This window comes from Bombina bombina, chromosome 6 (genome assembly GCF_027579735.1).
Source record: "Bombina bombina isolate aBomBom1 chromosome 6, aBomBom1.pri, whole genome shotgun sequence".
In the NCBI taxonomy this organism is placed as follows: domain Eukaryota; kingdom Metazoa; phylum Chordata; class Amphibia; order Anura; family Bombinatoridae; genus Bombina; species Bombina bombina.
The window spans coordinates 376,549,292-376,572,733 of NC_069504.1; the positions used below are offsets into that span (position 1 = coordinate 376,549,292).

The window sequence follows — 23,442 nt, forward strand, 5'->3', positions numbered from 1 at the left end:
GAGTTCATAGAAAATTATATAGGATTGTAAAAAAAATATATATCTGAAATGCATGTCATCAAAAATTGTGACAACGAAATAAAATAAACTATTGTAATCCTAAATAAAAGGATATAAATATATATAAAATATATATAAAAATATCAAATCGAAAATTGAAAATTAATTCACTCGAATAAATTTATATGTGAACCCTTATATGTGTGCACTAAATCTTAAAGAACAATACTTTAACGCTTATAATTGAACTATTTGTTAGACTCGCAATTGATACTTGTTATATAATGTGTATAAACTGACCTATTCTCCGTTTTTACTAAAAATTAGGAGAAACTTTAGTCAGTTTAACAGAATTAGGAGAAATGGTAGCACACTTGAAATATATGACAAACAATCATCTATTCTAGCGGAAAGGTTTTTGGCAAAAGGTTATCCCCGGTCTCTCATCAAAGAAAACCAAGAAAAAGCCAGATCTAGATAGAACCAAAATCTTTAAAGGTAAACCGAAAGATACCAATTCCAATAAGGAATTGGCAACAACATCCCAACCTCATTTCATTACTCAGTATAATTCAAATTATAGAGCCATCAAAAAGTCGCTAACCAAACATTGGCATATCCTCCTGAAAGATCCTATACTAAAACAGACCTTCGATGCTCAACCCATTTTCACTTTCAGAAGAGCTCCAACCCTGAAACAAAAACTTGCACCAAGCAAGATTGTTAAGTCTAAGAAAATAGGGTTGAGAAAGTCGATTTCCAGTACCTCCCACGGCACATATAAATGTGGACACTCCAGATGTTCCATGTGTAAATATGTGACCAATAAATCAGTCACTATAACTGCAAATACTACTGGGGAAATGTTTAAAATCAAAAGTAGAATCACTTGCAACACACCATTTGTAGTATATGTATTATCATGCAAATGTGGCCTTCAATATTTGGGTTGCACGACGCGCAAAATCCGCACCAGATGGAGCGAGCATTTGCGCAATGTAAGGAAGAAGTCTCTTCTCCACAGTGTTCCTAGATACTATGTACAGGCACAATTTGGTGAACCATGCAGTTTCAGGATTACACCCATTGAACATATTCCATCATTACATAAATTATTTGGCATCAAATACGTGTATGCATTTATTATAGAAGCTTTAGGACTCCCACTATTGTGTGCGCTTATTTAGACCTAATGCATAATTTCTAATAAGAAACTGCTTTGGCAATCTTTATTTTTTCTCATTACTATTCGTTGGTTATCATCACGTCACTATGGCCCACTACTTACACCCAACATTAGGTGTTTGATGCACCGCTATAGTAGCACGTTTAGTGTGGTCTCCATTATTAAATAGTCACTATAAATAGTCACTTCTATACTCTACATTTTTAATATAATATATCAATACACCACACAATCTTTTGATTCATTTCTACACTGACCATAGCTGTTATTTGATCTCCTTCCCTAGTTCTGACAGCGGTAACACATTTTCACGTCACAACGATACGGGTTCAATCAGTCAGCTGTGTCTACTAAGGGGCGTAACTTTCCATTCTTTTTTCTTCTCACATGTCTCACGATTGGCCAAATATCGGCAGCCACATTATCACCCACTTACACACCCACGGTGATATGTCAAGTTTTTACAAATTCACTGAAATTTTAACTTTCGAAAAAAATGAAAACAAAGCCGCTTATTCTCTTTTCTTTATGATCATTTTTTTCCATAGGATTTCCTATAATTTATATGGGCTTTTTAGTAAAAACGGAGAATAGGTCCGTTTATGCACATTATATAACAAGTATCAATTGCGAGTCTAACAAATAGTTCAATTATAAGCTTTAAAGTATTGTTCTTTAAGATTTAGTGCGCACATATAAGGGTTCACATATAAATTTATTCGAGTGAATTAATTTTCAATTTAATAGTTTTATATATATTTTATATATATTTATATCCTTTTATTTAGGGATACAATAGTTTATTTTATTTCGTTGTCACAATTTTTAATGACATGCATTTCAGATATATAATTTTTTTACAATCCTATATAATTTTCTATGAACTCTATGATGCAATGAGGTATGCAGTTTTTAACAAAGGGTTAATCTGCTGGGAATTTGCTCTTGCAGGAGTGGTTTCCCAGGTGTATGTACTGATTGTTTTCCCATTTGTTCTTGTGATTAGTAGGGCTTGTATATTTATAGGCACTTTTTAGTTAGTATTTTATGCCTGATGAAACAGTGTTTTGATACACTGAGAAACGCGTTGCACAAAGCTAAGGTGGGCTGCTAGCATATGCCACCTTAGGGTTCCATTGTTTTTTATTATATTTTTTTAATAAACCTGTTTTTATTATTACTTCACATTTCTGGAACCTTCATTTTATATAGCCCCATTTACTAATCACTCCTACTGGGAGCCTCCAACTGCCTTTTTTGTGTTGCTGCAGTCCTGTGTTGCTGCAGTCCTACACCAGGGTTTTGCTGTGCCTGTGTTCCTGAGCCTTGGCTTATCGTTGTGACCAGTAAGCTGGGTTGCTGCCAACTACCCAGCCTGATTCTAATAGCACTGTCTGAGTGCTTCTCCTAAATGTGCGTACCCTGAATAGGGTTTTTTATCTTTTTATTATCATAATATACTACTGGCACACACTGGCGCCCCTTCTGTTTCATTTGCCTATCTAGATATCCTGGTTACCCAAGACTGAACAGTGAGCTGGGTTACTGCGAAATATCCAGCCTGTATCCAATAGCACTGTCTGAGTGCTCCTCACAAATGTGAGTACCTTGATTAGGGCTTTATTTGGGTCTTGTCATTAGTGTTATTGGTACACACATGCGCCTCTCTTGTTCTTCATATCCTTCTAGATTTCCTAACATCTTTTTTGTGAGGAGAGAGCAGCCTTCTATCAAATGTCGGCTTCATCTAAGTATCATCAGGTGGACTTTCTGACACATATACTAAACTCTATCAAGAGACTTTTATATCTGTATATGCACTTATTCTCTTAATGATTGAATAATGTTCATACAGAGTTAATATAGGTAGTTATTAACCATAAGTTGATATACACACATAGGTATGTCGATTTAGATATATTATTGTCATATATTTATACTTAGGTATATTGTTATATATCCTTACCACATTAGACTGTTTAGCACCCCCTATCTGGAGTTAGACTACATTGACTTTGTGCAAAAAAAAAATCTGCCTGGAAAAAATGTTAAGGAAAAACAGTTTAAATTAAAATAGAAACTAATACTTTATTATTGGTTTTGCACTTCTCAGTAATCCTAATTGACTGATAATGACAACTGCTTCAGTGTTACTGTTGGATGGGGATCAACCTCTGCATGTATGACATGAAAATGTTTTCAAAAAACAAAAATGACCAAAAAAATTCATTTTGAAATGTCAGGTTTTAGATGAAATCACCTGCTCTTTCAAACTGTGTGTGTCTTGAGGCTATTACATTAATCACAATAAAAAAAAACAAAAAAACATTTTTTTAGTGAGGTTGTTTCTAGTATATTATAAGTCATCAAAACCCCTTGTTGTAAAGCCCAAAAGCCCATATTTTCAATAAAGCCCCATGCAGGTTTTAATAGCCAGGTGACCACTCAGGAAATAGTGATCACCTGGCTTATGTGAGCCCCTATGTATAGATCAAAGTTATATTGCAAGTTTAGAGGAAAACACACACTATTGTTCATAAGTGTTTCTTAAATGTTTTCTTAAACAAATGCATTTTTCCACACTTTTTTCTGTAGGTTTCTCACATGATATTTACATAAAATAATGGTATAATTTGAAGCTGCAAGGTTAGCAATAAAACAAAACCATATATAATGTGAGTGTGTTAATCATTGTATAATGACTTACAGTAGGGCTTAAAGCAACAGTAAAGTCAAAATTAAACTTTAATGATTTAGGTAGAGCATGCAATTTTTAAAACAACTTTCAAATTTACTTCTATTATTTGATTTGTGTTGATCTCTTTATATCCTTTATTGAAGAATAAAGCTAGGCATGCTGATAGGAGCTAAGAAGTATTGCACGTGTCTTTAGCAGTCTATGGCAGCAGTGTTTGTCACACTGCTTTAAATAATGTTGCAAACACTGCTTCCAGATGGCTAGGCACACATGCACCCCCCTGAGCGCACCTTAGATTACTTTTTCACAAAGGATTCCAAGAGAACTAAGCAGAATTGATAACCGAAGTAAATTGGAAAGTTGTTTAATATTTTATGCTCTGTCCTATACATTTAAGTTTAATTTTGACTTTATTATCCCTTTAAATGTGAGTAGCATCTAAAAACTACAAAGCATTTCAGCAGTTAATGAGTTAAAGTCCAACAATACTTCTAAAATTTAAAAAAAATGATTAATTGGATAAATGTTGGATCTCAATTGTATATAACAGAGAAGTATGTAATTCCTTAAACATATATACAAGAAATATACACTCTTTAAAAATAAATCTGGGACATGAAGGGGCATGAAATCCAATTTTTTTCATTCAGGATTTAGAAATAACATGCAATTTTAAACAGCTTTCTAATTTATACTATTATCTAATTTGCTTCATTCTCTTAATATCCTTTGCTTTAAAGCATATCCAGATAGGCTCAGTAGCTGCTGATTGGTGGCTGCACATACATGCCTTGTGTCATTAGCTCACCCATGTGCATTGCTATTTCTTCAACAAAGGATATCTAAAGAATGAAGCAAATTAGATCATAGAAGTAAATTGGAATGTTGTTGAAAATTGTATTCTGTACCTGAATCATGAAAGAAAGAAAGAAATTAAGAAAAAAAGAAAGAAAGAAAGAAATTTGGGTTTAGTGTCCCTTTAAGACTGGACAGTGTTTTATTAGCATAAATAGGTTGTATAACAGAATAAAATATAAAAATGTAGCCGCTCTTATTTAATATACCTTCATACTTGTATTTATTCTTTATAGAATATCTAAGTCAGTATTTTAGAACTATTGGCACAACACAGTCATCAATACAGTTTAGTTCTGTATAAACTCCTATTAAACTATAGTTCAACAACAGTTTTTACCTAATATTTTCTCATTATTGAGTACCCTGTCCATTTAAACCTTTCTAGTTTACTTTGATTATCAGATTAAATGTGTGAAAAGCCTACTTAAGATCAGAAGCATGCTCATGTCTTGAACTTTATATGGCAGCAAGGTGTCATATGTTATACATTGTTGAAAACACTGATGGAATTTTGTTCAAAAAAACATTTTTGCAAACATTGCTGCCATTTAGTGCTCAAGACAGCTGCACAGCCCTGAGTATACCTAGATATGCTCTTCCATAAAAGATACCAAGACAACAAAGTAATTTTGACAAAAAAAGCTAATACTAATTTATCCAAATGATCTTAATAATTCCTTTGTATAATAATACTTCTAAAGGTAATTCATCAATATTTCAATAGCAGTTCCACAGTAAATAATAGAAAATGACAGGGCTAATCTATAAAGCAGCCACTTCCTCTTCTTCATTCAGTGTAATTTGTATCACAGTGTTTATATTACAGATTCATTTTGTTTCCTAAGTTGACAGAGACTTCTTGTGATCTCTACATTGTTACTATATATTTGAAATGCCTGGTGTTTTTATTTTGACATAGTTTGAAATGTTTGGAAATTATGTAATCATCACTTCCTCCTTAAATGAGGAGATGTTCCTAAATTATTTTTATGTGCAGTTAGATTTAACTACTACAACCCGTGGCTGCACATGGCTGCACTTATTTAAATAAGTAAATAACATTTAAATTGGTGCTTTCTGATTACACACTCCTCCTTATAATTTGTTTCTGTTAATATAAATGTAAAACGGATGCCTTAATTGTCATCCCAACAAGCGTTACATGTCTGACACAGAAAGAAATATCTCAGTGTTTACCTTCCTTAACTCTTTACATTCCATATTTGCAAAGTTTCTGCAAACACAAATGTTTTAGAACCTTATTTTACAAACAACATTTTCATTGTTTTGCTGTCCAGAGACATACAGCATGTGAAGGCTACGAAATAATGTTTATCTTGTCTTCTTTGCTGTGGTCCATTAGGGACAGGTATAAAGTAGCTCCTATACTTATTAAACACTCCCTGTGATCCAGCCCTTCATTAATTTTAATTTGCTTTCATTAACCAGAGTGTATAGTCTAGATTACATACATATAAATACAGTGTGTATGTGTGTATGTAAGCGTGTCTGTGTGTGTGTGTGTAAAAGAATACAGTGTGAGGGTTGTGAAAGTCTTGGTGAGTTCACACGGTTTTATTTTTGTAGGACTTGACCCATGCTGTATAGGCTGTTGTAGAGTTAGAGTTTCTGATCCTTGAGAACAAAATCCAGTCTCTGTGGTGGAGTTTTCAGATTTACATTACTAGAAAAGCAGGCAAAATAACTTATGAAAGAACCAAGCTATTTACTACACACAATTAAATATCTATGACATATTATATCCTGGGTTTAAGCTACTAGGTTTAAGTTCCTTTTGTATAAATTATTACTTTTACATTCATTTTGTATAAAGTATTACTAATTTATAATATTAATAAAGTCTGATCCTCAGTGATCCATTTCCAAACAATTAAGGTGCCATCTACGTATTTTTTCAGGATGCCTCGTCTGTGACATGTGAACATTCATCCCAAATGGTTTTCCTTCTATTTACTCATGTACAACTGATTATAAAAGTTAATTTCAGAATTAAAATAATTGTAAGTATAAAATGGTACATTTAAAACCCTCTATCATAAATTTAATTTGTTCTAGATTCATGCCCCTATCCTGAAATAAGATATTGAAAATAATGAGGTTTTGAGTTTGTTAAGAAGCAATTTTACAATATATTTGTGCAAAAGGCAAAAAATAAATCAACATATTTAATACCAAGAGACTTTCACTGATTTATAGACCTTATGTAAATTATAATGAAATTCTTTGATAATTTGGCAATAGGTATTTCATTTCTGGCTTCCTGTTATAATGTCATTCTTCTTTGCTCACATGAGAAGGTTTAATTACATAATATGATTACTTTGTCATTCACAGATAATATTTATTTGCTTTCTTGATTTTTGACATTTTTTTTACTATCAATATTCCTACGGTTCTTCCATACTGAATTGTCATTAGCTTGGTTATGTATTCAGAAATTGATTTAAAAATCCCTTTGATGGGGCATACTAGAAATCCAAATATACATTTTCAAATGGTTTTTAGTAAGACTTGTGGATCTTAGGTTAAAAATACCCTTTGGCTCTTATGCTGCTCAGTGATTCTTGGGTGCTTTCCTGGTATGGGGAGTTGAGGAAACCTATTGTCGAGGCTATATCAGGATAAGTTGGGCTGTGGGTATGTCAAGGTGGAGATGTTCCTGGGCAGAGTTGTAGCAGTCACTAACAAATGGGAAATTTGCCCTGGCTGGAAAAGCTGCAGGCAGGGAAGCAGGCAGACCTCGCAACCCAAGGCATTTCAGCAAGATTCTAGACAATTGGAAGTTCTGCTATATATCTGTTTTCTTATTTTGTTTTCTATATTTCTTCCCTATAAATTACTTTTTTTGTGTGGTTTTTATTAGATGTACTTAGAGAGAATCCCTACTTTTCCTTCTTTCTACCTCTGCCTACTTGTACCTCATTATGGTTCACACAAGGTCTCCTGGGAAATTTATTATACCATACTGTGGTCAATCACAATCCTTTAGAAAAGATTACCTAACGTTTATCCCTCCAAAATCACCCATTAAAGTCTAAGGAGAACTCTGTAAATAAATTACTTGTTAAGCTTTTCTAAACAATTGTGATCAACCACCATTATTACAACTTAGTAGAAGGTAGATAATAATATAATGAGAAAAAACTAAGAGCTTTTATTTTAAATACATTTTTCAATTTAAATTTTCATATATTTGTATTGATTTTGTTTCAGTACAATAGTGCAGTAATTGTAGCATGGGAGTTTGTAATAAAGTAACATACTAGGTGAATGTGAAAAAAATTCAATACAATAACAACTGGCATAATTATATAGGGCTAGATTACGAGTGGCGTGCTATTTTGCGCTCCCGCTCACCTATTAACTTCGCTACACAGAGGAGCTTTGCACGAGTTGGGTTTTGCTCATATTTTGCTCATATTACAAGTTGAACGTAAAAACTTAGCACAAGAGCGCTAAACCTGACATAAATTCTAAATATTTCACATTCCAATATTCTTAAATAAATATATATATATATATATATATATATATGTGCAGTGTATATTTATCTATACTGTGTGTGTGTATATATATATATATATATATATGTATATATATATGTATATATATATATATATGTATATATATATATATATATGTATATATATATATATATATATATATATATGTATATATATATATATATATATATATATATATATATATATATATATATATATATATATATATCTGATGCATTTTTGGTAAAAAATATATATATAGGAATATATAATTAAAAGTATTTAGAACATATTCCCCTAAGTGAAGAACATTGGAATGTAAAATATTTACAGTACATACACACTTAAACACTTTATTAAATATGAATATGTATACATATGTATACATATTTAGACATGTGTATGTATGTATCTCTAGGCTAAAGACCTTTGCTTGCCTATTTTTCTAACACCTAAGACCTCATATATTTGAGCCCTTATAACTTTTCAATGCAAATTGTTTTTAAAATATTTTTTATCAGACAGTGTTATTATGAGTTTAACTGTAAATGTGTTTTGTGCAAATATATTTTCTCGTGTAACAGTTAACCAGAAATCTGAAGTCGCGCTAACCTGCCGCGCTCTAAATTAAATTGCACTCAAGTGAACATGTTTACTTTCAACTTATAATTTGCACAAAGAGCCAAGAAATATCCCATATCAAATATCCCATATCAAATGCGTGCTACAGTTAGTGCGCCACACGTAATCTAGCCAATAACTAGAAGTGGAACATATAAAGTTGATCTAAAATGATTGTGTCTTTCAAGCAGGATTATAAATATTATGTCTAACAATAATAGTGGCAATAAAATAAAAATCAAAAACTATTATTTAATCTTTATTTAAAACCTGTATAAAACAAATAACAGCAAATGTGTTTACTGCATATCATAAAAACATTAAATAGCAAATAAATGTATAAAGTAAAATATACACATGTACAGATACTCACATTTCATATAAAGAAAAGAATATTACAACCCAGTCTATGTTAAAGGGCCAGTCTATTTGAAAATTGTTATTGTTAAAAAGGTAGATAATCCATTTATTACCCATGCCCTAGTTTTGCATAACCAACACTATACTTTTTACATCTATGATTACCTGTATCTAAGCACATGCAGACTGCCCTTTATCTCAGTGCTATTTACAATCTTTGCATGTTAGTCAATTACTGCTGGTAGCTGCATAACTCCACGGGAGTGAGTATAATGTTATCTATATGGCACACATTAACTTAACTAGCACTGTCTGGTTGTAAAAAGCTAATATAAAGCACTGAGATAAGAGGCGGCCTGCAGGAATTTAGAGGTTATAAAGTATATTAATATAATGTTAGTTATGCAAAGCTGGGTAACGGGTAGTAAATGTGTTATCTATCTTTTAAACCGCCGGGATAACATAGGACCACATCCTTGGTCAGGGAGGTAATGGAGCTAGACTTGTGCGCAGGTGTAGCACTTTTTTTCAAGCCCGCTCTGCTCCTGACAAGGGTGTGGGGGTCTGTGGCAGGGTGTGGGGGCCTTTTCCAGAGGAAAAAGGGCACCAGGCAAGGTAGAGGGCTGGGGACAGGGGTGGAGGCTGGGCCGGGAGGGGGGTTGGGTCAGGTTTTCTAACATTTCCAGGGCCGGTCTGGTTTCTCAGTCCGGCCCTGTCTTTCTGTCTGTCTATCTGCATGTCTGTCTATCTATCTATGTATCTATAATCTATCAATCTATCTATCTGACTGTCTAGTAGATTTCTCAGAGGTCAAGCTAGTGAATGCACATTTCTTATGAAATTTATGCATGAGGACTAATCAAGTTAATCAAGTAATGCACAGAAACTCTCCCATATTAATCTCAAATGTCTTAAATCTGATGCTATTTGTATCACTCACCTCCATCAGAAACTGCCAGAACCTGTTAAATAACAAGAGAGAGCCATGTGGTTAAAACAATACTATATACAAGTTAGTAGCATATACACCGATTTTCTCTTGCTCATGACTGTGACTGATTAATTTCTTAGTCTCTTTTTCTTTGATTTAGTAATCATTAATATTAAAATAATTTTTATTAGAATAACATAATATACATAGTCTGCATTTGATTACATTTTTAGTTTGTCATGAAGATAGTCATAATGTTTTCTAATATTGATCATTCCATCTTCTGTTTCTCAACATATAATGTCTAGTAGTCAATATATATAGCCTGAAAATGTATAGAAGACAATAATGCTTGTTACAGCTCAGTTGAAATATAGTTCCAGAGCTAACCAGTGATACCTGACTAATGTTGAGATATCTTCTTCAATGAAAGTTTATGACTATGTTCTGTAACTGAAAATAAACAATTTAACAAAAACAACTTTTGGTCATTTGTAAAACTTTTCTCTAAATATCAACATTATTATACTGTTCCATTAATGGTCTCATTATTAAGGAGTGAAAGGTAAAGTATGAAAAAATCGACTGTATGAAAAGCATTGGGTTACCCCACACCATTTATACTTTTGTTTAATCATCTACCCGGCACAACAATTCCTTTGTCTCAAGCCTAGGGCTAAGAGGGATAGCTTAAGTGGCTTGCATCAACCAGTAAAACCATACTTTTTTAAATACTTCTACTGTCCCTAAGATTGTGTCTGCTGTTTTGTGTAATGAATACGTCATTTTAAATCTGTTCAATATCTTCTGCCATGTTGGTGTCCCTTCTTTCCAGTACCTAGCGATACTTAGTCTCGTTACTGTACAAAGTATCTTGATAAAAGTATTGATATGTTTGTGAAAATTTGGAAGTGGCATATTCAAAAGTCCTTGGGACATAGTTAATGAGATATTATCATCCAATAATGTGCTAAGGTAAGTGGATAATTTAGCCCAAATCTCAGCAACTTCAGGACACTCCCACCACATGTGTGCATAAGTTCCCACCATATCACATCCCCTGTAGCAGTTTCTATTTCTTCCTTCTATATAATGAGAAGTTTTTATTGGAGTTAAATACCATCTAAAAATAACTTTCAAGCTATTCTCCCTTAAGTCTGCACTAATCAGCCCTTTGCAAGTGGAATAAAACAACTCACACCATTCTTGTGTACTTAATGAGGTACCAGTATCTGCCTCCTATTCAAGCATGGGGGGTAATTTACTGTCTGTAGTGCTATGTAAAGTGGTGAGATAGCTTGTTTCGGCCTAGTGCTAGAGCTACATATCCTTTCCAGAGGAGTGCTGATCTGATTATGCATATGTGGTAAAAATTTGTTTAAGGCAGATGCAAGCTGTAAGTATAAATACCACTTGAGAGAGAGCGGTGTCAACCTATTTTGTAGTTGGTTAAATGTCAATAGTTTTATGTGTCAGTAGGTCCCTCACCTGATAAAGGCCCTTGTTTTCCCATTTGTCCAGTTGCTTCCGAAATTCGGTTGGGATTAAATATCTAATTGGCATTTTAGAGGAGAAATCTGGCAATAATTGTTTCTTTTTTTAGTAAGGTTTTCCAATGACAGTTTGTAAAACTAGTAACTGGAGGGCAATTTCGATTTTCATGTTGATGTATGGATTTGTCCCAAATCATATCCTCCGGAGAGCTATAATCTCCCAGGTCTGCTTCCAATTTAGTCCATACTATATCTGTTTTTGTGGATCCCAGCAAGGCATTTTGGGCTATTCTAGAGGCGTCATAGTAATTTAGTAGATTGGGGGCCACAATGCCTTCTAACTGTCTGTGTCTAGTCAACGTCTGAAGGGGGAACCTTGAATATTTCTTGTTGTTGATAAAGCGGGTGAATTCCGATTGTAATAATTGTAAGTCATGTCTGGGGACTGGGAGAGGTAATGTACAAAACAAATACAAGATTCTCGGAAGAATATTCATTTTTAGTGCAGATATGCTGCCATACCAGGAAAAGTTGAGAACTTCCATTTAGCAATATCCCTCCGCATTTCTCTATATAGGGGAAGATAGTTTACTTTTGTATAGATTTGTATGTTGGGTTGTTAGATTGACTCCCAGATATTTGATGTGTGATTTAACCCAGGAGAATGTAAAGTTTAATTCTATTAGGCCTAGATTTAGAGTTTGGCGGTAGCCATCAAAACCAGCGTTAGAGGCTCCTAACGCTGGTTTTTACCGCCCACTGGTATTTGGAGTCAGTCATTAAAGGGTCTAACGCTCACTTTGCAGCCGCGACTTTTCCATACCGCAGATCCCCCTACGCAATTTGCGTATCCTATCTTTTCAATGGGATCTTTCTAACGCCAGTATTTAGAGTCGTGGCTGAAGTGAGCGTTAGAAATCTAACAACAAAACTCCAGCCGCAGAAAAAAGTCAGTAGTTAAGAGCTTTTTGGGCTAACGCCGGTTCATAAAGCTCTTAGCTACTGTGCTCTAAAGTACACTAACACCCATAAACTACCTATGTACCCCTAAACCGAGGTCCCCCCACATCGCCGCCACTATAATAAAAATTTTTAACCCCTAATCTGCCGACCGCACACCGCCGCCACCTACGTTATACTTATGTACCCCTAATCTGCTGCCCCTAACACCGCCGACCCCTATATTATATTTATTAACCCCTAATCTGCCCCCCTCAACGTCGCCGACACCTACCTACACTTATTAACCCCTAATCTGCCGACCGGACCACACCGCTACTCTAATAAATGTATTAACCCCTAAAGCTAAGTCTAACCCTAACACTAACACCCCCCTAATTTAAATATAATTTAAATCTAACGAAATAAATTAACTCTTATTAAATAAATTATTCCTATTTAAAGCTAAATACTTACCTGTAAAATAAACCCTAATATATCTACAATATAAATTATAATTATATTGTAGCTATTTTAGGATTAATATTTATTTTACAGGCAACTTTGTATTTATTTTAACCAGGTACAATAGCTATTAAATAGTTAATAACTATTTAATAGCTACCTAGTTAAAATAATTACAAAATTACCTGTAAAATAAATCCTAACCTAAGTTACAATTAAACCTAACACTACACTAGCAATAAATTAATTAAATAAAATACCTACAATTATCTACAATTAAACCTAACACTACACTATCAATAAATAAATTAAATAAAATACCTACAAATAAATACAATTAAATAAACTAACTAAAGTACAAAAAATAAAAAAGAACTAAGTTACAAAAAATAAAAAAATATTTACAAACATTAGAAAAATATTACAACAATTTTAAACTAATTACACCTACTCTAAGCCCCCTAATAAAATAACAAAGCCCCCCAAAATAAAAAAAATGCCCTACCCTATTCTAACATTGAAATAGAAAAGCTCTTTTACCTTACCAGCCCTTAAAAGGGCCATTTGCGGGGCATGCCCCAAAGAATTCAGCTCTTTTGCCTGGAGAAAAAAAACATACAATACCCCCCGCAACATTACAACCCACCACCCACATACCCCTAATCTAACCCAAACCCCCCTTAAATAAACCTAACACTAAGCCCCTGAAGATCTTCCTACCTTATCTTCACCACACCGGGTATCACACCGATCTGTCCTGGCTCCGATGTCTTGATCCAAGCCCAAGCGGGGGGCTGAAGACATCCATCCTCCGGCTGAAGTCTTGATCCAAGCGGGCAGAAGAGGACATCCGGACTGGCAAACATCTTCATCCAAGCCGCATCTTCTATGTTCTTCCATCCGATGATGACCGGCTCCATCTTGAAGACCTCCAGTGCGGATCCATCCTTTTCTTCCGACGACTAGACGACAAATGAAGGTTCCTTTAAGGGACGTCATCCAAGATGGCGTCCCTCGAATTCCGATTGGCTGATAGGATTCTATCAGCCAATCGGAATTAAGGTAGGAAAATTCTGATTGGCTGATGGAATCATCCAATCAGATTGAGCTTGCATTCTATTGGCTGATCGGAACAGCCATTAGAATGCGAGCTCAATCTGATTGGCTGATCGGATCAGCCAATCGGATTGAACTTGAATCTGATTGGCTGATTCCATCAGCCAATCAGAATTTTCCTACCTTAATTCCGATTGGCTGATAGAATGGATCAAGACATCGGAGCCAGGACGGATCGGTGTGATACCCGGTGTGGTGAAGATAAGGTAGGAAGATCTTCAGGGGCTTAGTGTTAGGTTTATTTAAGGGGGGTTTGGGTTTGATTAGGGGTATGTGGGTGGTGGGTTGTAATGTTGGGGGGGGGTATTGTATGTTTTTTTTTCTCCAGGAAAAAGAGCTGAATTCTTTGGGGCATGCCCCGCAAATGGCCCTTTTAAGGGCTGGTAAGGTAAAAGAGCTTTTCTATTTTAATTTTACAATAGGGTAGGGCATTTTTTTTATTTTGGGGGGCTTTGTTATTTTATTAGGGGGCTTAGAGTAGGTGTAATTAGTTTAAAATTGTTGTAATATTTTTCTAATGTTTGTAAATATTTTTTTATTTTTTGTAACTTAGTTCTTTTTTATTTTTTGTACTTTAGTTAGTTTATTTAATTGTATTTATTTGTAGGTATTTTATTTAATTTATTTATTGATAGTGTAGTGTTAGGTTTAATTGTAGATAATTGTAGGTATTTTATTTAATTAATTTATTGCTAGTGTAGTGTTAGGTTTAATTGTAACTTAGGTTAGGATTTATTTTACAGGTAATTTTGTAATTATTTTAACTAGGTAACTATTAAATAGTTATTAACTATTTAATAGCTATTGTACTTGGTTAAAATAATTACAAAGTTGCCTGTAAAATAAATATTAATCCTAAAATAGCTACAATATAATTATAATTTATATTGTAGCTATATTAGGGTTTATTTTACAGGTAAGTATTTAGCTTTAAATAGGAATAATTTATTTAATAAGAGTTAATTTATTTCGTTAGAATAAAATTATATTTAACTTAGGGGGTTGTTAGGGTTATGGTTAGACTTAGCTTTAGGGGTTAATACATTTATTATAGTATCGGCAAGGTCCGATCGGCAGATTAGGGGTTAATAATTGTAGGTTGGGGGCGGCAGATTAGGGGTTAATAAATATAATATAGGGGTCGGCGATGTTAGGGGCAGCAGATTAGGGGTACATAGGGATAATGTAGGTTGCGGCGGTGTACGGAGCGGCAGATTAGGGGTTAATAATAATATGCAGGGGTCAGCGATAGCGGGGGCGACAGATTAGGGGTTAATAAGTGTAAGGTTAGGGGTGTTTAGACTCGGGGTACATGTTAGAGTGTTAGGTGCAGACTTAGGAAGTGTTTCCCCATAGGAAACAATGGGGCTGCGTTAGGAGCTGAACGCTGCTTTTTTGCAGGTGTTAGGTTTTTTTTCAGCTCAAACTGCCCCATTGTTTCCTATGGGGGAATCGTGCACGAGCACGTTTTTGAAGCTGGCCGCGTCCGTAAGCACCGCTGGTATCGAGAGTTGCAGTGGCGGTAAATTATGCTCTACGCTCCCTTTTTGGAGCCTAACGCACTGAAAACGCAGCCATTCTGTGAACTCTAAATACCAGCGGTATTTAAAAGGTGCGGGGAAAAATGCATTAGCTACACGGGTCGTTACCAACAAAACTCTAAATCTAGCCGTTAGTTTTTTCATCTGAGCTGGCAATGCTATCACCTCACCATGGCTTCGCTTTTGTCCATATTTATTTTATAACGTGATATGGCAGAGAACTGTTGGAGAATATCATAAAGATTAGTGAGCGATGTCAGAAGTTTAGTCAGTGTCAATAGGACATCATCTTCAAAAAGAGTTATCTTATAGTCATGTTTCTTAATCTGTAATCCAGTAATGTCGGAGGATTGTCTGATACTGGCCGCCAGAGGTTCCATGCATATGGCAAATAATAAAGGGGATAGTGGGCAACCTTTTCTCGTGCCATTTTTTATATTTATACTGTTGGATTGGTGTCCCACTGCCCTGATTGTTGCCGTGGGTGTCGAGTAAATGCCTTGCAAAGCATCCACAAAAGGGCCCCGAAATCCCATCACGTCTAAGACTCTAAACATGTATGTCCAATCGATTCTATCGAACGCCTTCTCTGCGTCCAGCGATAGGACCAGAGAAGGCGTTCTCGTCTCAGCTAGGTGGGCAATTGTTGATATTATACGTCTAACGTTGTCGGGAGCTTCTCTACCCGCCACAAACCCAACTTGGTCCGGGTATATTAAGTCCGGAAGAATATTTTTAAGTCTATTCGCTAAGGTCTTGGTAAAAAAAATTAAGTCTTGATTTATAAGAGATATGGGTCTGTAACTTGTGTACCACCTCAGATTTTTCCCTGGCTTGGGGATCACAACAATTCTAGCTCTGAGGAGGTCTATAGGTATCTCACAGCCCTACATTATATGATTGGAAAATTTAACGAGATGGGGTATTAAGGAGGATTTAAATAATTTGTAGTATTCTCTGGGAAGACCGTCAGGGCCCGGGGCCTTGCCTGGTTTTAAATCTCTAATGGCGTGCTGTATTTCCTTGGCCATAATTGCTCTATTCAAATGATCTCTGTCAGTATCGGTTAGAGAAGGGAGTTGTGTATTGCTAAGGAATTTGGTTAGTAAGGATTCAGTCTGTGGGGAATGTACAACTTTATTGCCATCATATAGGGCGCTGTAGTACTGGGCAAAACTATTAGTTATCTCTTGTGGGTGGGTAGTGATAGTGTCATCCTGTTTCTGTATTTGGGTTATTGTGGCTAATTTGATTTTCTCACAAATTCTGTGTGCCATGTATCTGTCCGGTTTATTAGCATAGATATAATAGTTTGCCTTAAGTCGAAATGCTGCTCTCACTGCTTGGTCATTAAGGAAATTTGAGAGTGTACTGTGATTGTCCTGAAGTTGCTTAAGTACAGTTTTAGAATGCGTCAGTTTATGTTGTCTTTCCAAGATATCTATTTCTTTCTTAAGGTCCAGATTCTGTGTGTTAAGTTTTTTATTTAGAGAAGATTTTTCTTTTATAAGTAGACCTCTTAAATAAGTTTTGTGGGCTGCCCACGTTGAAATAGGATTGTCAGTCGTGCCTGCATTTATGTCCTAGTATTCTGTCATATGTCGTGTGATGTCTTTTATTATTGGGTTTTTTAAACACGATGGGTCGTATGTCCAAGTCTTGGCTCTGTTTATATTTTGAAAGTTGCCTAATTTAAGTTGCACTATTGAGTGATTCGACCACACACATTAGTGAATGGTGGATACATTAAGAGCAGGTTGTAGTATTTGGCTGATGAATATGTAGTCCAGCTTTGTGTATGTTTTATGTGCCGCTGAGAAATATGTAGTATCTGTGGTATTACCGTATAGTGCCACCCAAGAATCTATCATTGCGCGTGTGAGTAATTAGTCCAGAATCACTTTAGTCATTTTGTGTTGTTTATTTTGTTTCTTAGTTAGTGAGTGAAGGTGTTTTCTAGAACCTATTGCTAAGTCCACATTAAAGTCTCCAGCTGAAACTATCCTGGTTTGAGACCAGACCGTCAAGAGATGTGTTACCTGTCTAAAAAAGGCTTCTTGCTTCTCATTGGGGGCATAAATATTGCAAAATAGGATATCGGTGTCTTGAAGACGTCCTTTTACTATTAAAAATCGGCCCTCCGTGTCTTCTATGGTCTCTGTATGCGTAAAGGGTAAGGATGAATGTATAAGGATTGAGACCCCTCGCTTTTTGGCGTCAGTAGTAGCATGAAATTGGTGTTTGAAATCCCTAGTCCAGTACCTGGGTATCTGTGATTTTAAGAAATGTGTTTCGTGAAGGAAGATCATATTAGCTCCTAAGGATTTGTATTGTGTGATTGCTGTCCTCTGTTTAATATCTGAATTTAGCCCTCTGGCATTATGTGAGATTAAATTAATTGCCCAAAAATCCATTAAGATTGAGGGGAATACAACTGTCTAAGTAGTTAGTGTTATCTATCGCAATTGCATGTTTAGGAGAGCCAGTACTCTTCTGTTTAATTGTTATCAGGCTGGGGTGTAGTGATAGGTGGCATGTATCTGCAAGTGTTCTAGACATCTTCTTTGCGTTGTGTAGGGTAGCAAGAAAACTGAGATGACCATCATGGAACAGTGACTAAAAAAACATAATACATTGATAGTATAAACAATGCCTTACTGGGCAAACTTTGTAAGATAATAAAAACATAATGCAAGAGAACAGTAAACATCTAACTTTGTATAAAATGTATACATAGTTGAAAAACATTCAATAAGTTCACTTCATGGTGAATGTGCAAAACGTATATATAGGGTTATATATATTTTGTAGTGAAAACATTGTTACAGTTACTAGGGTATTTCCTAGTCGTCTGGTACTATAAGAGCAAACACAAACATGTCCAGCTTTTAAGTAGGCCTAAAATAGAAACTAAAATCTATCTTAAATAGTAATGGAAAGGAAGTCTATTACAAGGCATAGGCAAAGTCTCGGGTCTCTCTAAAGCATAGTATGCATGAGAAAGTATATCTGCTCGACGTCTTTGGCTGGTAGATTCTGTAAATACAGAGTTCTCTCTTTTTCAGAAAGACCCTGCTATGGCCAATGAGTGGCTATCCTGGAACAAGGTCAGTAAAGTAGTAGATAATCTTTGGAACTCTGGGCCATTTTTCTACCGCCAGTGATCCTTGCTGTAGGGGATATTTAAGTCTTTTGTTGTCTTGAGGAGAAGTTGAAAGGTTCGGACAGTCTAACCTCAGGTACTTGCATATCTCTGGGATCTCTGTTGGTTCTTTAAATTAGATAGATCTGCCCTCATGCTGGATATGTATCCCAAATAGGAATCTCCATCTGTAAGGTATCTGGTTCTTCCGAAGGAGCTGTCTAAGAGGATGCAGTGCACTGCGTTTTTGTAGTGTTCTCAAACAGAGGTCTTGGTAGAATTGGATGATTGAACCTTTAAATTTGAAGGTAGGATTCTTCCTCGCAGCTGCTAAGATTTCCTCCTTCTCTTGGAAGCGAAACATCTTTACTATTATGTCTCTTGGTGGTTCTCCATTTTTGGGTTTCGCCCGTAAGGCTCTGTGGGCTCTTTCCATTTGGAATTTACCATCCTCTTTATCATCTGTTATGGAGTGAAATAATTGAAGTAAGAAGTCAGTAAGTTCTGGCGATGTCACAGACTCAGGAACTCCTTTTAATCTCAAGTTGTTTCTGCGACTCCTGTTCTCCAAATCCTCCATTTTATCCTGAATTTCATCTATATCTTGTTGTTGGGAGGACATGTGTTGGGTTAGGTTATTTATTTCTTCCATTGCATTGTCCCCTTTTTCGTCTAGCATTTCAACTCTATTACCCAAATCTAGCATGTCTTGTTTAATTTCCGCTAAACTGCTAGCAACAGTATTTTGCAGTGTGTCCATTTTATCCCATATCTTATCAAATATTGTAGTTATATCTTGTTTAGAGACCAAATTCTTCCCCAGGAAGGGGTGTATGTGGTTCTTGATCTTTTCCCTCTTTGGAAGATTTTAAAAAAGGGTGCTGTGTTGCTGTTTTCTCTTGATAGCACTTATCATCTGGCATTAAATGTATATCAGGCAGCATTCCCTGTTACCATAGCACAATATAAGTCATATTTTTTTTCGTTGCACAGCAGCATATATCCACGATGTGGAATCGGAAAGGACCCATCAATTATGTGTAGATATTAATTTCCTCAGCTGTGTCTTATGTAGCTGTAGGACAGATTACAGTGTCTTTTAACCCCTTAAGGACCAAGGCCATTTTTCAATTTCTTTCCCTTAAGGACCAGGGCTATTTTTACATTTCTGCAGTGTTTGTGTTTAGCTGTAATTTTCCTCTTACTCATTTACTTTACCAACACATATTATATACCGTTTTTCTCGCCACTAAATGGACTTTCTAAAGATACCATTATTTTCATCATATCTTATAATTTATTATTAAAAATATTATAAAATATGAGGAAAAAATGGAAAAAAAACACACTTTTTCTACTAACTTTGACCCCCAAAATCTGTTACACATCTACAACCACCAAAAAAACAACCATGCTAAATAGTTTCTAAATTTTGTCCTGAGTTTAGAAATACCCAATGTTAACATGTTCTTTGCTTTTTTTGCAAGTTATAGGGAAATAAATACAAGAAGCACTTTGCTATTTCAAAACCACTTTTTTCAAAATGAGCGCTAGTTACATTGGAACCCTGATATCTGTCAGGAATACCTGAATATCCCTTGACATGTATATATTTTTTTTTAGAAGACATCCCAAAGTATTGATCTAGGCCCATTTTGGTATATTTCATGCCACCATTTCAACGCCAAATGCGATCAAATAAAAAAAATTGTTCACTTTTTCACAAACTTTAGGTTTCTCACAGAAATTATTTACAAACAACTTATGCAATTATGGCATAAATGGTTGTAAATGCTTCTCTGGGATCCCCTTTGTTCAGAAATAGCAGACTTATATGGCTTTGGCGTTGCTTTTTGGTAATTAGAAGGCTGCTAAATGCCACTGCGCACCACACGTGTTTTATGCCCAGCAGTGAAGGGGTTAATTAGGGAGCATGTAGGGAGCTTGTAGAGTTAATTTTAGCTTAAGTGTAGTGTAGTGGACAACCCAAAGTATTGATCTAGGCCCATTTTGGTATATTTAATGCCACCATTTCACCGCCAAATGCGATCAAATTTAAAAAAAACTTAATTTTTTTCGCAATTTTAGGTTTCTCACTGAAATTATTTACAAACAGCTTGTGCAATTATGGCACAAATGGTTGTAAATGCTTCTCTGGGATCCCCTTTGTTCAGAAATAGCAGACATATATGACTTTGGCGCCCCCCCCCCCCCAAAACAGCTCTCTAACCCTCCCCATCTGCCTTATTAGGGGCCATCTTGGGTACTGGCAGCTGTCTGTCAGGTGAGGTTAAAAAGCTTGCGTTACACCCTATACCGACACGATCCATTCCGCAATCTGAGAACAGTAGTTATGAGTTTTACGCAACAAAACTGTTACACAAAACTCATAACTAAACTGTTACAAAGTACACTAACACCCATAAACTACCTATTAACCACTAAACCGAGGCCCTCCCGCATCGCAAACACTATATTAAACGTATTAACCCCTAATCTGCCGCTCCCGACATCGCCTCCAGTAATAAAATGTATTAACCCCTATTCAGCCACTCCCTGACATCGTCAACACTATAATAAAGTTATTAACCCCTATTCCCCCGCACCCTAACATCACCCACACTATAGTAAAGTTATTAACCCCTAAACCTCTGGCCTCCCACATCACTACCACTAAATAAACCTATTGACCCCTAAACCGACAGCCCCCCACATCGCAAAAAACTAAATTAAACTATTAATCCCTAAACCTAACAACCCCCTAACTTTAAATTAAAATTACAAGATCCCTATCTTAAAAAAATAAAAACTTACCTGGGAAATTAAAAAAAACTAAGTTTAAACTATAAATTAAACTAACATTACTATTATACTAAAATTAAAATAACTATCAATGAAATAAATTAAATTACTCATTAAAAAACATAACACTACGAAAAAAAATGAAATCTCATTACAAAAAATTAAAAATACTAAATTACAAACAATAAAAAAAATACTACATTACGAAAAATAACAAACGAAATTATACAAAATAAAAACAATTAAACCTAATCTAATAGTCCTATCAAAATAAAAAAGCCCCCCCAAAATAAAAAAAAACTAGTTTACAATAAACTGCCAATAGCCCTTTAAAGGGCCTTTTGTAGGGCATTGCCCTAAAGAAATCAGCTCTATTCCCTGAAAAAAAATACAAAGCGGCAGAATAGGGGTTAATAAGTATAATGTAGGTGTCGGCGATGTCTGGGGCGGCCGATTAGGGGTTAATAAGTGTAAGATTAGGGGTGTTTAGACTCGGGGTTCATGTTAGGGTGTTAGGTGTAGACATAAATTTTATTTCCCCATCAATCAATCAATGGGGCTGCGTTACTGAGTTTTACGCTGCTTTTTTGCAGGTGTTAGATTTTTTCTCAGCCGGCTCTCCCTGTTGATTCCTATAGGGAAATCGTGCACGAGCACGTATGACCAACTCACTGCTGATTTATGCAGTGCTGGTATTGGAGTGCAGTAAGGAGCAAAATTTTGCTCGACGCTCACTTCTTGTCTTTTAACAACGGGTTTCTGAAAACTAGTAATACCAGCGCTGCATGTAAGTGAGGGGTGAGTAAAAACTGCTCCTTAGCACCGCACAGCCTCTAACACAAAACTCGTAATCTGGGCCTTAGGATTTTATTAAAATAAGATAACAAAAAAAATAAACACTAAAATTACGAAAAATAAAAAACACTAAGATTACACCTAATTTAATAGCCCTATAAAAACACCCCCTAACCTACAATAAACTACCAATAGCCCTTAAAAGGGCCTTTTGTAGGGCATTGCCTTAAGTTAAACAGCTCTTTTTCTTGGCAAAAAATACAAAGTCCCCCCAACAGTAAAACCCACCACCCAACCAACCCCCCAAAATAAAAAAACCTAACTCTATAAAAAACCTAAGCTACCCATTGCCCTGAAAAGGGCATTTGTATGGGCATTGTCCTTAAAAGCATTTAGCTCTTTTTCTTGCCCTTAAAAGGGCAATCAGCTCTTTTAAGAAAAGCCCAAACCCTATTCTTAAAAAAAAAAAAACACCCCAAAAAAGTTTTAAAAAATCTAACACTAACTCCACGACGATCCACTTACAGTTTTTGAAGTCCGGACATCCATCCTCATCCAGGCGGCGAGAAGTCTTCATCCAGGTGGCGAGGTCTTCATCTATCAAGATGGCGTTTTCTATCTTCATCCAGGCGGCACGGAGCGGCTACATCCTGAAGACATCCAGCACAAAGCATCCTCTTCATACAGTCGCCGCCGTATACTGAATCTTCAATGCAAGGGAGCCTTTTCAAAATTTGGTCCCTTACATTCCTATTGGCTGATTTGATTTGAGCTACTGAAATCCTATTGGCTGTTCAAATCAGCCAATATGATGAGATCTACTGAAATTTGAACAGCCAATAGGATTTCAGTAGCTCTCATCCTATTGGCTGATTTGAATTTCCAAAATCAAATCAGCAAATAGGAATGCAAGGGAAGCCATTTTGAAAAGGCTCCCTTGCTTTGAAGATTCAGTATACGGCGGCAACCGT

The 23,442-nt window shown here is 35.5% G+C and overlaps 1 protein-coding gene across 2 annotated transcripts in view; it reads right to left on the reverse strand.

Moving 5' to 3' along the window:
• Nucleotides 1-23,442, reverse strand: part of RGS14 (regulator of G protein signaling 14) — a 239,796-nt gene that overhangs the window by 193,268 nt on the left and 23,086 nt on the right. For both annotated transcript variants that reach the window (XM_053717075.1, XM_053717074.1), the window contains exon 2: nucleotides 10,188-10,209. In XM_053717075.1, coding sequence (XP_053573050.1) covers nucleotides 10,188-10,209 — 22 coding nt within the window. The remainder of the gene's footprint in view (nucleotides 1-10,187; nucleotides 10,210-23,442) is intronic.